The 14,376-nt window shown below is 44.1% G+C and overlaps 1 protein-coding gene across 1 annotated transcript; it reads left to right on the top strand.

The window, feature by feature from the left end:
• Positions 1-1,942: 1,942 nt before the first annotated feature.
• Positions 1,943-14,216, top strand: fads6 (fatty acid desaturase 6). Its single transcript, XM_069664676.1, has 6 exons — positions 1,943-2,549; positions 6,964-7,130; positions 8,580-8,760; positions 8,946-9,133; positions 12,170-12,349; positions 12,505-14,216. The coding sequence occupies exons 1-6, from the start codon at positions 2,312-2,314 to the stop codon at positions 12,652-12,654; spliced, it is 1,104 nt and encodes a 367-aa protein (XP_069520777.1). The 5' UTR covers positions 1,943-2,311; the 3' UTR covers positions 12,655-14,216.
• Positions 14,217-14,376: the final 160 nt, after the last annotated feature.

Here is a 14,376-nt window from a genome sequence, read left to right on the forward strand (position 1 = left end):
GCATTGATAACCATTGTCTTAAAATCAGTTGTCGGACTTTTGATCTGCTTTGTTCGGGACGATCACCGCGTCTCTCCACCTTTCATCCCCCCGGCTCTGTAGCTGTGAGTGATGGCTGGCCTCAGTCATGAGGGGTACACTCGCTTTACAGATAAGTGGCGCTGTCTACTGTTGTGAACGTATATTGGCATTTAAAAGGCTACACACCGAATATAAGACAAGCCCACTTTTTCAGATGTATTTCAAGGAAAAAAAACGTCTCGTATTCGGACCAATACGGTAATTGCGTATTGCACGTCTAGCTAACAGAGAACTGCTATAATACATCTCATGTCTCTGTCAATCTGGTAAGATGCAGCCCAATATAAAATCTCTTTAAGCTTGGTTTTTGGTCTCCACCACCTTCTGAAGTATCTGACTTTTTTAGCTTGTAAATGCACCAGTAGGCGCTAACCTTTTCTGTTGTCAAAAGCAGACTTTATAATGTGATGATTCCATCTATAAGCAGTTTAAATTAGCAGATGTATTTATTTTATTTACTGCATTATTATATATAGTTATAATAACACCTGTGTGGGTGTGCAGCAGAGTTTTTTCACAGGCAGCTCCACAGAGCCAGATCGCTGTTTCCCTGTCTAAATGGCACCATCTAGTGGCCACTTGTGATATAACAAGATGACACATTTGGATCTCTGGAGGCTGTTAAGCCTTTAAAGTAGTGAAACATGTTAACATATCATTATACATTTTATAGGAAAACTTTCATTGATGCTATTTTTCTACTTGTTTACAGGATAAACACATTAAAGATGTTATGCATACATGATGCTTTCTCTATGTGTAGTTATTATTCCACTGAACAGTCAGTGAAGGCAACACAGGCTCAAGTCATGTGACTGTTTCAGAAAGAGGAAGAAAAAAGTTTTGCCACATTTAAACAGACACATGGACGGAGTCTGTGTTGTGTCTGATTCCAGTGAAACCTGCAACCTATATTAATTTATGAATCAATTAATTATTTATGTATTATATAATACCCCTAATCCTTTGAATACATTGTTTATTATGTCTTCATTGTACAGTTTTCTTACAGTAGACATTTTAAGTTAACGTTGACCTATATTTATGGTTGAAAATAAACTGTTGCTCTGCAAACAGCAGCAGTAAAAAACAATGGAGGGGGCTGTGGGTTACGTGAGTGTGTGCTAGATAACACTGTTATCTCAGGTTGCTCGGGTGTATTCGGTTTCTCTGAAGATCTGTTTGTCTGTGCACTCGGAGTATGACTGTGCATGAATGTAAACATGTGTTTTTGTATCTAAAGATGTACCCACAACTTTATTAAAATAAAGTAAAAAATATGATTGTTTTCTGTGTGAATTAATATTGATAAACAACCAGTGTTTCCTATGTGTGTGCTTTTCCTCTGCACCCTTCATGTGTGTTTTTCAGGCCTTTTCCAACACTGATGACGATTAGTGCTTGTGTACATAAACACAAGGATAACAGCAGGTTCCCTTCTCTGCTGTCCTTTTGGAGTGAAAATACACACTGTATCCTTTAAAGAGCGCTCTGCAGTCAGCATGGCCTCCAGCCCAGAGCTCTGGCTTCACTCCAGAATAAAAAAGCAGCTCTGACAGCAGATATGTGCGCGCAGAAATATATCCTCTCACCTTTTGCCAACGTATAAACACACCCCGACTATCAGAGTACATTCCTGCACACCAGCATCTCCTCTTTTCCTTCTGAAACCTTTCCCCCAGAGAAGAAACAACTGAATGGCCTCTGTTAATCCTTCTTTCGCCCTCTCCTTTCCCAGGACGATTGCCAAGGTTACAGAGATGAGGAGGGGAGGGGGGGGAGCTGACACAAAGAAACACAAGGGGGTGAGCGACATGCAGAATGTATGAGACACTGGAGAGGAGAGGAGGGAGAAGTAGACAGAGCTGGCTGCCTGGCTGAGCATTTTTAGGACCTTTCACGTCACAGGGTAGCCTTACATCTTCGGGCGGTGGGACAGAGAATTCCTCCACTGCTGGATTGCATCAGGAGTCAGCTGACAGAGGGGGAAAAAGGGAGGAAACAGTGTAAGAGGAGAGATGAGGAGGAGGCAGGAGAGGAGGGTCCAGGCGGCTCTTGAAGCAGCAGGAAGGGGGCTGGGCCTCTCTGACAATGCTTCTCGCCAAGAAGGACTTTTGCAATGCTAACTTTGACCTGCAGACTTCGTCCTCAGGGTGCAGCGTGTAAGCAGCTTTTAGCTCCTGCCGCATGGTGAGTTTGTTCTGAGCCGGTCATCAGGACAGGAGCTGACATGCAGAATGTACCGGAGGAGTGGAGGGAAGGACGGGACGAGACGGTAGCGAAGAGGAGAGGGGATCGCAGCAGTGAGGAGAAGAATGGAGGAGCGGGTGGAGGAGAGGTGGAGAAGGAGTCCCTGATGATGGAGCTGACGCGGCTGGTGCAGAAGACGGTGAAGGAGAGCAGCTGGTGGGAGAGGAGGGGCATCGACTGCAGTATCCTGGCAGCGGCGTTCCTCTGCCTGCCACCTGGTAAGAGTCTGCACACTGTGGGAACTTCACTATCATAGGGTGGTTGGGTTAGTCCTGCACGTAAGTACAGAAGTAATGATAACTTATATTAGAAACAAAAGGTGGAGGAATCTGTTTTTACATCAACAGCGGCATTGTTCTCCTGGTTTGTAATCTTTTTCTTTAACTGTAAACCCTTCTACTCCCCCCGTGAGCTCGCTTCATTCATTCGCCGACCGGTGTTTACATTCCACCGCATGCACAGCGCGCGCTCGCCGACCTGTGTGTGGAGCGGACAAACCCGGACTTCTTAGTTATTGTCCTCGGGGATTTTAACAAACTCTGCCATGAACGCCCAAAATACAGTTTATTTAATGCCCGACCAGAGAGATGGATGTTTTGGATCACTGTTACACCACCGTGAGCAGCGCTTATCACGCCGTCCCCCGGGCTGCACTGGGTCACTCTGACCACGTCATGATCCACCTGATTCCTGCGTACAGGCAGAAGTTAAAGCTCTGTAAACCTGTAGTGAGGACATCAACAAAGATCTTCAGGCGTGCTTAGACTGTACGGACTGGGACGCTTTCAGGACTGCTACCAACAGACTGGATGACACGGAGGCTGTGACGTCATACATCAGCTTCTGCGAGGACAGCTGTGTAACATCACGCACCACGGTGAGTTACAACAACGACAAGCTCTGGTTCACAGCCAAACTCAGGCGGCTGAGGGAGTTAAAGGAGGAGGCGTTTAGGAGTGGGGACAAAGACGGCTACAAACAGGCTAAATACACCTTCAGCCGGGCGGTGAGAGAAGCTCAGCGTCTGTACTCTGAGAAACTACAGCTGCAGTTTTCAGGGGGAGATGCTGGCTCAGTCTGGAAGGGTCTCAGACAGGTCACCAGCTACAATCCGAAAACCCCCCACTCTGTTAATGACCTGCACCTTGCCAACGAGTTTCACTGTCGCTTTGAAAGACATTGGGACAGTCGTGACACCATCCCCTGTGACTCCACTCAACAACTACAGCTTATCACCTCCACCTCCCCCAGCACCTCAACGGCCCCCTCCCCTCACACCACAGCAACAACCCTCTCTGTCATGGAGAGAGATTTTTAAGAGACAGAACCTCCTGTGCCGATCAGCTGTCTCTGGTGTTCACAGACATCTTCAGCACCTCATTAGAGACCTGCTACGTGCCAGCCTGCTTCAAGGCCTCCACCATCATCCCTGTCCCCAAAAAGTCAAGGACCACAGGACTAAATGACTACAGACCCGTTGCCCTGACCTCTGTGGTAATGAAGTCCTTTGAGCGCCTGGTGCTCTTACACCTAAAGTACGTCATCGAGCAGGACCTCCAGTGGGAGCTGAACATCGGCTCCCTCATCTAAAAGGGACAGCAGACGATGCACTTCCTGCGGCAGCTGAAGAAGTTCAACCTGCCAAAGACAATGATGGTGCACTTCCTGGTGCCATCTCTCCAGGACCTGTACACCTCCAGGATCCTGAGGCGTACAGGTAAGATCGAGGCCGACCCCTCTCACCCCGGACACAGTCTCTTTGAGACCCTCCCCTCTGGCAAGAGGCTGCGCTCCATCAGGACCAAAACCTCCCGACACAGGAACAGTTTCTTCTCCTCTGCTGCCAGCCTCGTTGTCAACAAAACTTTTCAATTTTTGCATAAATTGTTCCCTCGTTTGTTGCCAATTTATCTTGTGCCTATCCACTGATAACTAACAAATTTATGCCCAACATTTTACATGATCTTACCCTTTGAATTAAACTAAACAAATAACCACATTCAGGCCTGACTGTGTCTTTACTTTGTTTACATTATCTAAACAAACTCCATGAAGCATTCCAGAAACACAAACGCAGCTCTTCCTCAGCTCAGTCATCATGACCGGTTCACACACTCAGTATCGCATGATTCCCCTCTATCTGGGTCACTGCTGGTCGGCCTCTGACCTCAATTAGGACGAGTGTCCATTGTGAGTCATGTCACTCGATCATTAGAAGTGACAGCTTCGAGCAGCACCACAGGACACCTGAGGTCCAGGCCTGAAATGTAATCTGGACGTGTCCGCAGTTAGAACACGTCACATTTCATGACACTCCTTTTTATTGAAGTTTTCTCTATATTTTTAGTTAAAGGCTGACTTCATACTCACATGTGAGTAGAATCTGGTTCCACAGTGGGCCTGAGGAGGAATCTGTCACTGATATCGCAGATCTTGTGACTTATCAACTCAAAATAGTCTGCCTTGAAATACGAGGTGCAGTAAATTAGCACCGTTTTATTGGGTTAGGAAGGAAACATGTCCCCCAAACCGTGCTGTTCGAGCCGCAGAAGCCTCTTAACTTGATGCCTGTGTTGCAGGGTTAAATTAGTTACTGTAAGTGCAACCACGGAACAAACACAATGATGCTGCATGACATTAATTATTCAAAGTCTCATCCATTTGTGTTTCCTGACAGGAAGTATAAATGTTTTAATATTCCTAATGTTGGAGTGAATTCTTAGAGACAAATATGGGAAGAAGTGATGAAGATATTAACTGCAGAAAATGTTCACTTCTGCTTTCAGTCGGATCAAAAAGATGGACGTAAATAGAAGCAGCACACGGTGATGTAATCATGCGAGGAACCCCCGGTGATGAAATCCTGTCAGACACAAAGCAGCAGCGTCACTCCAGTTGAGGATAGAGTTTCATGCGTTCACCTGATCCTGCTGTCATGGTTGGAAGTCACACCGCTGCCGCAGTGGGTGCTCACACATAACACATACAACAGAGCACGGCGTGTTGTTAGCCTCACAGTGTTAGCGCTGCTGTGGGAATGGCAGTGTGGGTCAGTGGGTCTGCTGATCCCACACTCTGGCAAAGAGTCAAATACCTCCACAAGCACTGGATGGGTTTACAGTTCAGTCGAGTGAACGAACCATTTATGGTCCCCCGAGAATAATCCCAGTAATTCCGGCGATCCCAGCAGAGTTTCCTTGGAGCAACAGTCAGAATTTCCACTTGTCCAACACTTAAGTTCCAGGCTGCATTCCTGTTAGCCCGAGCTCTACTTTGTGAACATGTAACAGTAGCTGTTAGCATGTCATACACAGGGGTGGAAGAAGTAGTTATAGTCCTGCAGTAACACTTTATTTAAGTAAAACAAAGTGTGTTTAAACTAAATTAACTGCAGCTGTCTGACATATTTCAATATTTGCTTCTGAAAGGCAGATAAGTAGATCATACTATCATGCTAACTTTACACATCCCAGCTGTGTCCTAAATCAGGGGCTGCATCCTTCAAATTACGTATTTGAAGGCTGATTGCATCACAACAGCGCATTGAAGGCTGTCCCGTTTCGAAGGCTCCTTCAGGTGCTTCCTTCTTGTCCTGGGCCATGAAGGATCCATCGGGTGCATCCCAATATATCCTGAGATTCATTGCAGGCCAATTCAAACGAGATGTGGGACTCTTAAGCGGCCGAGGAATACACTTAAAATGTAAACGTTTTTAGTTTCTACTCAATCGAATAGCTGCGATACAAATGTTTAAAAAATGAAACGGGCCTTGAAACTTGGAATTATCTTTAAAATAATAGGTTAAGTTACGCACTGTAGTTATGATAGCTAGTTAGCCTGCTAGCTACCTGTTATTAGACAACAGGAGCCACACTTGGTGACGCAAGGTTTAGGATGGGAACAGCTGGTGACGCAAACAGTCTCATTTCAGTTCGGCCTCCGCATCTACGCAGACTACGAATGACTCCGTAGCCTGTGGCCTTTGAAGGATGCAGCTCCTGAATCGAGACACAGCTATCGACTTTCAAAGTAACATTCGTGTCAATTCTGGCTGTTTTCTGTATGCAAGTCCAATTTTCACTCTCCTTTTAGCGCTACTATGAAAAATAAATGTCTCGTTAGCGGCTTCATGCTCCAATATGTTCACCAAAGTGTTTCTAATTTTGTATGTCTGTTGTTTGTTGCTGAGTGTTGAGCATACAGTGGGTTTTAGAGGTTTAATCTCCAAAAACAGATGCCTGCTGGTGCTGTAAAAAATGCTTATTAGAGCGGTGCGAGTCAACAAAACATTAAATCTGAATGTCATAAATCCAAGACAAAAGGCAGAAAAATAGGCATTAAATAATGAAAGGAAATGGATGTGATTCTTTTCTTTCAGGCGATTTCTACGAGCGACCCGTCACGTTACTTTTCTGGCAGTAGACACGTCCAGAAGCAGATTTACAAAATAAAAAGAAATCAAATAAAGACGTAACTTCCTGGAGAAAGTAAATGTTAACACTATGTCAAGAAAGACTGTATGTGTGTACGATATGAATATGATAATGTATCGTGTGTTCTCTAGCCGAGGTCAAGGCCTCGTTACCTTATGTTACTGAGTTTAAATTAAGGTCTGTGTGCTCTGTCTCGTAGCCTTCCTGCTGCTCGGCTCCTCTCAGCTCCTCTGGTTTGCAGCCGGCATGCTGCTGATGGGCGTCGCTCACGCTGTCATCACCATCAAAGGGACACATCTGGCCAGCCACGGGGCGTTCAGTGAGTCACAGGCCTGGGGGAAGTTCTGGGCCGTCTTCTTCATCGAGGTGAGAAACATTAGTTTTCAGTTGGCTCTGTAGCAGTGTAAAAACAGTGCTTATAAAGTGCTCTTGAGCAAGCAGTAAAGGAATAGTTTGGGAAAAGGGCTCATTAGCTTCTCCAGAGTTTGCTGAGAAGAGATACCACACTTGTGTCACTAGGTTAAATATGAAACCAGCTGGCAATTAGCTTAGCTTAGCATGAAAACTGGAAACAGGGGGAAACAGCTAGCCTGACTCTGTCCAAAGGTAACAAAACCTTTCTAGACATAGCCTGGCTAGCTTTATCCCTGCTAAGCTAACCTGCTGTATTTTGAAGCGCTGCAGGCGGTACTTGAGCTTTCATGATTTCTTATATAAATATACTGTAATAAATTCAATTGTAAGACTTAAGAACCACTGTTTTGGGGTACATACATGAAAGTAGAATCAATCTTCTCATATTAAAACTTGGCCTACAGAACAGCTTTCAGAGCTGGTGTAAATGTGAAGCGGGCATCATGCTCAGCTAACTCCTCCCTGTGTACATAAAGGTAGACAGCCTGCGTATGACCCTGGAAACAAGCTAAGTGATCTTTATTAACCTCAGTGCTGGAGTTATCAATTCAGTGAACTTATGAACCTGTGTATGTTTACTGAACATTCAGTGCTCTCACAAAATGTACCCATAACCTCTTTACCCTCAGACTGTTTGTAGCTTCTTATCAAATCCAACAGAAATAACATTATAAAACATTATAAAACAACAGAAAGTCAGTACTAACATTCACCACGATCACACGGCGGCCATTTTTCTCTGACGTCATTTTGTCATTTAACCACTTCTGGATTGATTGGGAACTTTAAAGACAATGGAAAGTAAAAATCCGGAGGGACATCAGGGCATAAATCAAATTAAAACAACATATTTTAGAGCTTATTAGCTACCAACAGCTATTTTACAACAGCTAACTTTAGCAGCCAATCAATTCCTTGCTAACCATAGTGTTAGCTAGCACTAATATTGGCTAGCTAACGTTACCATGAGCTAGCTTTTTTGTGCTCCTTTCCTATTGTATCTTATTACATTATCAAACTGTGTTTTAAGCTAGCAGGTGGTTGAATGCTAACATTAGCTGTTATCTAAGTAGCTAATTAGTTATCAAAAATGTAGTTTTAAGTCTAAATAAAGATAAATGTCGCTGTGGATTTTTACAATGAATTGTCTTTTTTACTAGCAGATCGATCTGGGAGCTGTGAAATGATAAAAGTTTGTCAGATTTTCAAACTTTGAACACAACAATACAACATTTAAGCTTCCCACCCTGAGCTAGCATCACAGGACAAATGGCTGCTGTTATATTATGGTGAATTTGCCAGCGTTGTCATTTTCATTGATTGCTTTATGTGTAGTTTCAGTGACAGTTTTGTTTTGATGTTCATTAACATGCTTATCTGTCCTTGTGTTTATCCACTCAGATCTGTGGGTCATTCTCAGCGCGCGCCGGCGTTCAAGGCCACATTAAGATGCATCACGCTCACACTAACGTCATTGGACTGGGTGACTCCAGCGTGTGGAAGGTCCCCTCTCTGCCTTGCACTGTCTACCTGTTCATAGCCCCTCTGGCTTTGCCCATCATCACTCCACTTGTTGCACTCGGTAAGAGGCCCAAAGTACACGAGGAAGGCCAGACAAATATTTCAGCATTAATTGTGATTATCAGCATAGTTGAGCTGGATTTCTTCCCTTCTGATCTCTTTTCATGTCCCCGTGTTACCTGGCCTCTCTCACCTAGCTGTGAGTTTAAATTCTCATGTGTGTGATGGTTTCTGATTCTCTTACAGCTCACCTCAGAGGACACTCTCTGGGCCTTGTGGCTCAGACCATCCTGATGGTAACACTGGGCCTGTATTCACAGTACTGGCTGCTGATCCATGTCTCCGGGTTCCTGTCGCCTCTCAGCGCTCTGCTCTGTATGCTCGTCTGCAGAGCGATGTTCTCTGTGCCGTACATCCACGTCAACATCTTCCAGGTGAGAAATACCTGCAAGCCTGCTGGACTCTACATGTTTAGTGTGTGTTCTTGAGACTACAGGCATACTAGCATCTATGGCACGGTGGTGCTTTGAGCTAAAAGCTAACATTACATACTAACATTTTCTTAATAACAATGCTAACATGCTTAACTGATTATAACAGGTATAATTCTTTAAATGCTTCTTACTTAGGTTAGCATTTTAGCATGCAAACATTAGCTTATTAGCTCTAAACACAGTAGAGGCTGATTAGCATCGTTTTAGCTTTACAGATATTTAGTCTTGAACAAAAGAAGTGGACGAAACTTGAGATAACAAGGCGCTAGATAAAAAAAGTTTTCCCCTTCAAATCTTAGCTTCAAAAACTATAAATTAAGTAATTTGTTTCAGAAAGTTTGTCAAATGTATCAACTAGGAAAACTGTAGCCGGGCCTGCGAGTTCACCACCTCTCACAGATTTGATGAACTTTCTAATTATGAGAGCACCTCTTGTTACTGAGAAACTTTGGTTGAATGCGGCTTTGTGCTCTCATAGATCAGACAGACGAGTGAACTAAAGGGATAAAAAGGAACGATTCATGCATGATTTCCCGTGTTGGAGCCTGGCGGTCTGGCAGGTCATTGTGCATTGTTCTGATCAAAGTGTGTGAAGGTGGATTAGAAGTCGAGGGTCTGACAGGGGGAGATGTTTGTTCTCTGTGGGTGGTCACTTTGAAAAACTGTTCTCTCCTGGCTCATGGTGCTGTTGTTGGCTATTTTCTCCCCTGGACTCGGCGCTCTTTGCACCTTTAGCTGAGGATGACCTTTGGTTTGGTCGACTCTTGTGTCTCTTTGAAAACATTGTGTGCTAGAAGTGTCCATGTTTCACATATTTTAGCCCAACATAAAGCATGTTAGTTTGGCTGCAGTTTTCTTGTTATTTTGCCCATTTTTGCCAAACAGATATTGAAAGTTAAGAAATTTAAAATCCAGTTTGGGTGAATTGGTTCCTGATTTACCAGCCCAACAACACAGATGTCCAGGGACATTAAAGCCCCAAGTTCATTCTGTATTTAAATAGAGACAAATCTGCACCACTCAAACATAGTTTTAATTCAAATGTTAAAAACCATAAGGTGCTAGTTATGTCCAAATGTTAAGGCCTTTGCTTCTAAAAACACCATGTTTCAAAATATTGTATTAGACCTTTTTTCTTCTGCAGATTTGGGGCTTATTGTACAAATTTGGTTGTTTTTTCCAGGGCAAGTTTTCACTGTGAGAAGTTTGTTCGACGGTTAAAATGAAGCAGGATGAGATTTTTGGTTTCAAAGAAAAACACAAGCATGTAGAGGACAGAATCAGCAGAGAGATGACGTTTCGTCTTGTCCACTCAGGTCGCAAAAATCCACACAAAATGTAAGTTTCACGGTTATTTAGTGATGTAAGTTGAGAATGTTGTATAAGTCTAAATAAGTCAATGCTGACTTTTGGTTTACACACGGGACACCTGCACCAGGGCTGCATGGTGGCGTAGTGCCTCATCTCACAGTTAGAAGGTTCCTGGTTCAGACGTAGTGGGCCTTTCTGTGTGGAGTGTGCATGTTCTCCCCGTGCATGTGGCATACCCTCCGGGTACTCCGCCTTCCTCCCACAGTCCAAAGACATGCTCATCAGGTTCATTGGTAATCTCTATTTACATAGAAATGTAGAATCTGTAGGCAGTGAAGTGGGTTTCCGGGACGGCAAGCGTTCTGGTTTCCGTTTGTAGTACACTTGTAGTCCGAGTTATATTGACCAATCACGTCTCAGCAGGCTGCGGCGTATGCAGGAGAAACAGTCCGTGTGGAGAGCAAAAGCAGGCAGAAGGACATCCCATGACTCCCATCAGCGGCTATCTGACAACAATTTAGCTTCTTATTAATCTCTGTAAACACACATCTGCATGTAAGTTCAGCTAACAATCTGTTCTAGTTCTAAAATTTAACTTAAATTCCTTGACTCGGTGTCACTAAAGCCGTTCAGCGTTCAGATTTCCAGACTTACTCGAATGCATCACCTCCGTTCAACAAACGAGCGAGTAGTTTTCTTCTCCTCCTGGCTGAGGACAAACCTGACAAAGCCTCATTTTTAAGTTTTACTAATCTGCATCATGATGTTGAAATTTCGGCAACGGTAAGACTCGTTAATTAAAGTCAATCACAAGAAAAAACTGGTTCTTTATCTGTTAACAATGCAGCACGCGGAACAGGAAGTCGTTTATCGCTAAACGCCGGCTACGTGCCAAAGCATGTTCACAGGTGTGCCCAGAGGCTATATCGTCGTCAGACTATAGCCGATATTGGGAGATTGGGTTCATTGGTGACTCTAAATTGCCCGTAGGTGTGAATGTGTCAGCCCTGTGATTGGTGATCAGTCCAGGGTGTACCCCGCCTCTCGCCCGAGCACCCTCTCCCCCGCGACCCTGAACAGAATAAGCGGTATAGGTGATGGATGGATGGATGGATGAACACACTTGCCGGTGAACTTGAAGTCTTCTTTGTATCTAGAAGGGTGGATAGTGATATAACCCACAGCTCCACAGAGGCCCAAACAAGCACACAAGCATTAGTCCTAATTAAGACCGTACTTCCGTATTTCCCTCCTGATCAATCATTTTGTGGATAGTAGATGATAACGACCATCTGGCCACAGTGTCACTTTTGGTCCTGCTTACAGCAGAGAGCTGTACTTTACTGAACCTCAGCATCCATTAGGTTTCAGCAGTGTCACCACAAACAGATGGCATCATCACACTGAAATCCATCCTTCACTTCTCAACACTAAATCATAAAACTATCTCACCACGAGGTGCACTTAGCAGCTTCCCTGGAGCTTTCACTCACATCACACAATTCTCCTGAGAAGAAGGAAGTGTGTCTCCTGCTGCTCTGGAGGATCATGTGATCAGCTGAAAGCTGCAGAAGTGCCGTGAAGTGGACCTTGTGGTGAGATTGTTTTGTCTGTAGACTGTCTGCAGATAATTAACTTTTCTAAAACTGTGTGTGTGATCTGCAGCACATCGGCCTCCCCATGTTCTCCCCGACCAGCCGACCAAAGAGAGTCTACCAGATGACACACGGAGTCCTCAACCTGCCCAGAAACTTCCTGCTGGACTGGATTTTTGGACACTCGCTTATCAACTGCCACGTGGAGCACCATCTCTTCCCCTTCCTGTCTGATAACATGTGCTTAAAGGTGAGAAACAATCGAAGCAAATTCAGTATGTGTTATCTGTAGGTCATGTGCTGCTGGAAGGACTTGATGGACTGAAGATTTATGGGATTGTTTTGACAAAGATCAAAGTTCAGAGTCAGGAATCGACCGTTTGAACTGACCATGTGTCTCTGCAGGTGAAGCCAGTTGTGTCCAAGTATCTGACGGAGAAGAAGCTCCCGTACCAGGAGGACAGCTACCTCTCCCGCCTGCAGCTCTTCTTCAACAAATACCAGGAGCTGATGGTGTTCGCTCCGCCCATCACAGAGCTGGTGGGAGTGCAGTGATGAAGCGAACACAGACTAAAGACTGCTGCCGCTCGAGAGCACAAGCTCCTGTGTTAAAGTGCTTTTTATTCTGACATGTGTCACAGGTAGTCTCAGGGTAGGTTTTTAATCAATAACACATCGACACGTCTAATGTAGCGTGATTTTAGGAGCTAATGATTTCTATTAGGTCATACAGACGGAACAAATCCTGCACTGTTAGAGGTCATTTAATAATTAGCGCAAAGAAAAGCACTCAACCAGGAGCTGACTACATTCAGTTTAACTGGTACTGCAATAAAAGTAACCTTTGACCTTTATATCATGAAGCAATGACATCTTAGTGAGGCTCTGTGGTTTCTTCTATAACTCTGGATTTAACTCTAATATGATTCAGAGCATCATTTGTTAATGTAAAAGATGAAGACATTTTTGGCTCAAACTGGGAAATTAATTCAATGCACAGTGAAAAATACGGATTAATTACAGTTAAAGCAACAGAATGTAAGCACAGCAGAAGAACTGCAGCAGAATATGAATCTCTGTCAGCTTACTACGGAAGCCCTGAGAGGACATGCATACATACGTTTAATTTACCCCGTCATTTCCATTTTCTTTTCTTGAGGTCTCGACTTATTTATCTCGAGATAACCAAGCTGTACCAGCGTAACGTCAGAGTTAAATGGACTGAAGCCTAAGTGCCAATCTCCAATCAGATCTATGCCCATTCGGACCCGATGGCTATGCCGGGGGCAGTTTGGGGTTCAGTGTTTTGCCCAAGGACACTTCGGCATGTGACTGTAGCGGTCGGGGATCGAACCCTAACCTTCCGATTGGGAGACGACCAACTCTACCACTGAGCCACAGCCGCCCCAGAGCTGCAGGAGCGCAAAACAAACAGGCTTAACTTACCTCATTAATGTGGGCGATGGCAGCGCGGCATGTCCTGCTCTGTGACATCACAGTGACCAGCCTGTTGTTCTGTTTCTAGATCGACAGAAAATCACAAGAAAACCAACTTTGTTACCTCAAGATAACGAGATAAATAAGTCACGATCTCAAGAAAACAACCGGAAATCAGTCGTCATCACGGGAAACAGAGTAAATAAAATCTATGGATACAAGTCCGCTTAGGGCCTCCGTAGTTTACGGTACCTAAGAGGCATTATTTGTTTTGTACAATAAATAAAAAGTTTTTGAGTTTTTCAGAGCAGAAATCAAAGCGGTGCTTTGTTATATGCAAAAGAAACTTGTTTAACCTCAGAACAAATAGTTCTTATGATTCTACCTGGTTCTGGTCTTTGTGCTAAGCTAGGCCAATCACCTCCCGCCTCCTCATTTAAATCTCAGTAAATAAACCTTTAACATGATCTCATCTGGTTGTAGAAAGGAGTGCTTTAGACACTCCTGCTTGATGGGACAGGCCCGTGTTTCCGTGACGACAAACGGTGGAGTTCTTGTTGATAATGCAAATGTTTAATGTTCTGTGTACTGAGTTCAAAGGCACATATTGACTGCACTGTAGTTACAATAAGACACAGAGGTGTCTCAGTGTGTTAATAAATGATTTTTCATGATTTAAACATTCAGTTGTTGCTTTTATTGACACGATATCTGATAATCAAGTATCCAAACGCACGTGCAGCCTGTATTACGTTTACGTCTTTGTGTTATTTTTCAGAAGCAGACGCATCAGAATAAAAGCTGCATAAAGCAGATCAGATTCTTTTGCCACTTGGGGGC

Source organism: Semicossyphus pulcher, unplaced genomic scaffold (assembly GCF_022749685.1).
Source record: "Semicossyphus pulcher isolate SPU_LCO1_2020_fin unplaced genomic scaffold, fSemPul1.0.p SCAF_16, whole genome shotgun sequence".
In the NCBI taxonomy this organism is placed as follows: Eukaryota; Metazoa; Chordata; class Actinopteri; order Labriformes; family Labridae; genus Semicossyphus; species Semicossyphus pulcher.

What these genes read in the sequence shown, in the direction of transcription:
- fads6 (XM_069664676.1), top strand. Translation starts at nt 2,312, where the DNA reads ATGCAGAATGTACCGGAGGAGTGGAGGGAAGGACGGGACGAGACGGTA. An exon ending in CACTCCACTTGTTGCACTCG is followed by an intron (nt 8,761 to 8,945) that starts GTAAGAGGCCCA and finishes ATTCTCTTACAG; the next exon opens with CTCACCTCAGAGGACACTCT. An exon ending in CTGATAACATGTGCTTAAAG is followed by an intron (nt 12,350 to 12,504) that starts GTGAGAAACAAT and finishes GTGTCTCTGCAG; the next exon opens with GTGAAGCCAGTTGTGTCCAA.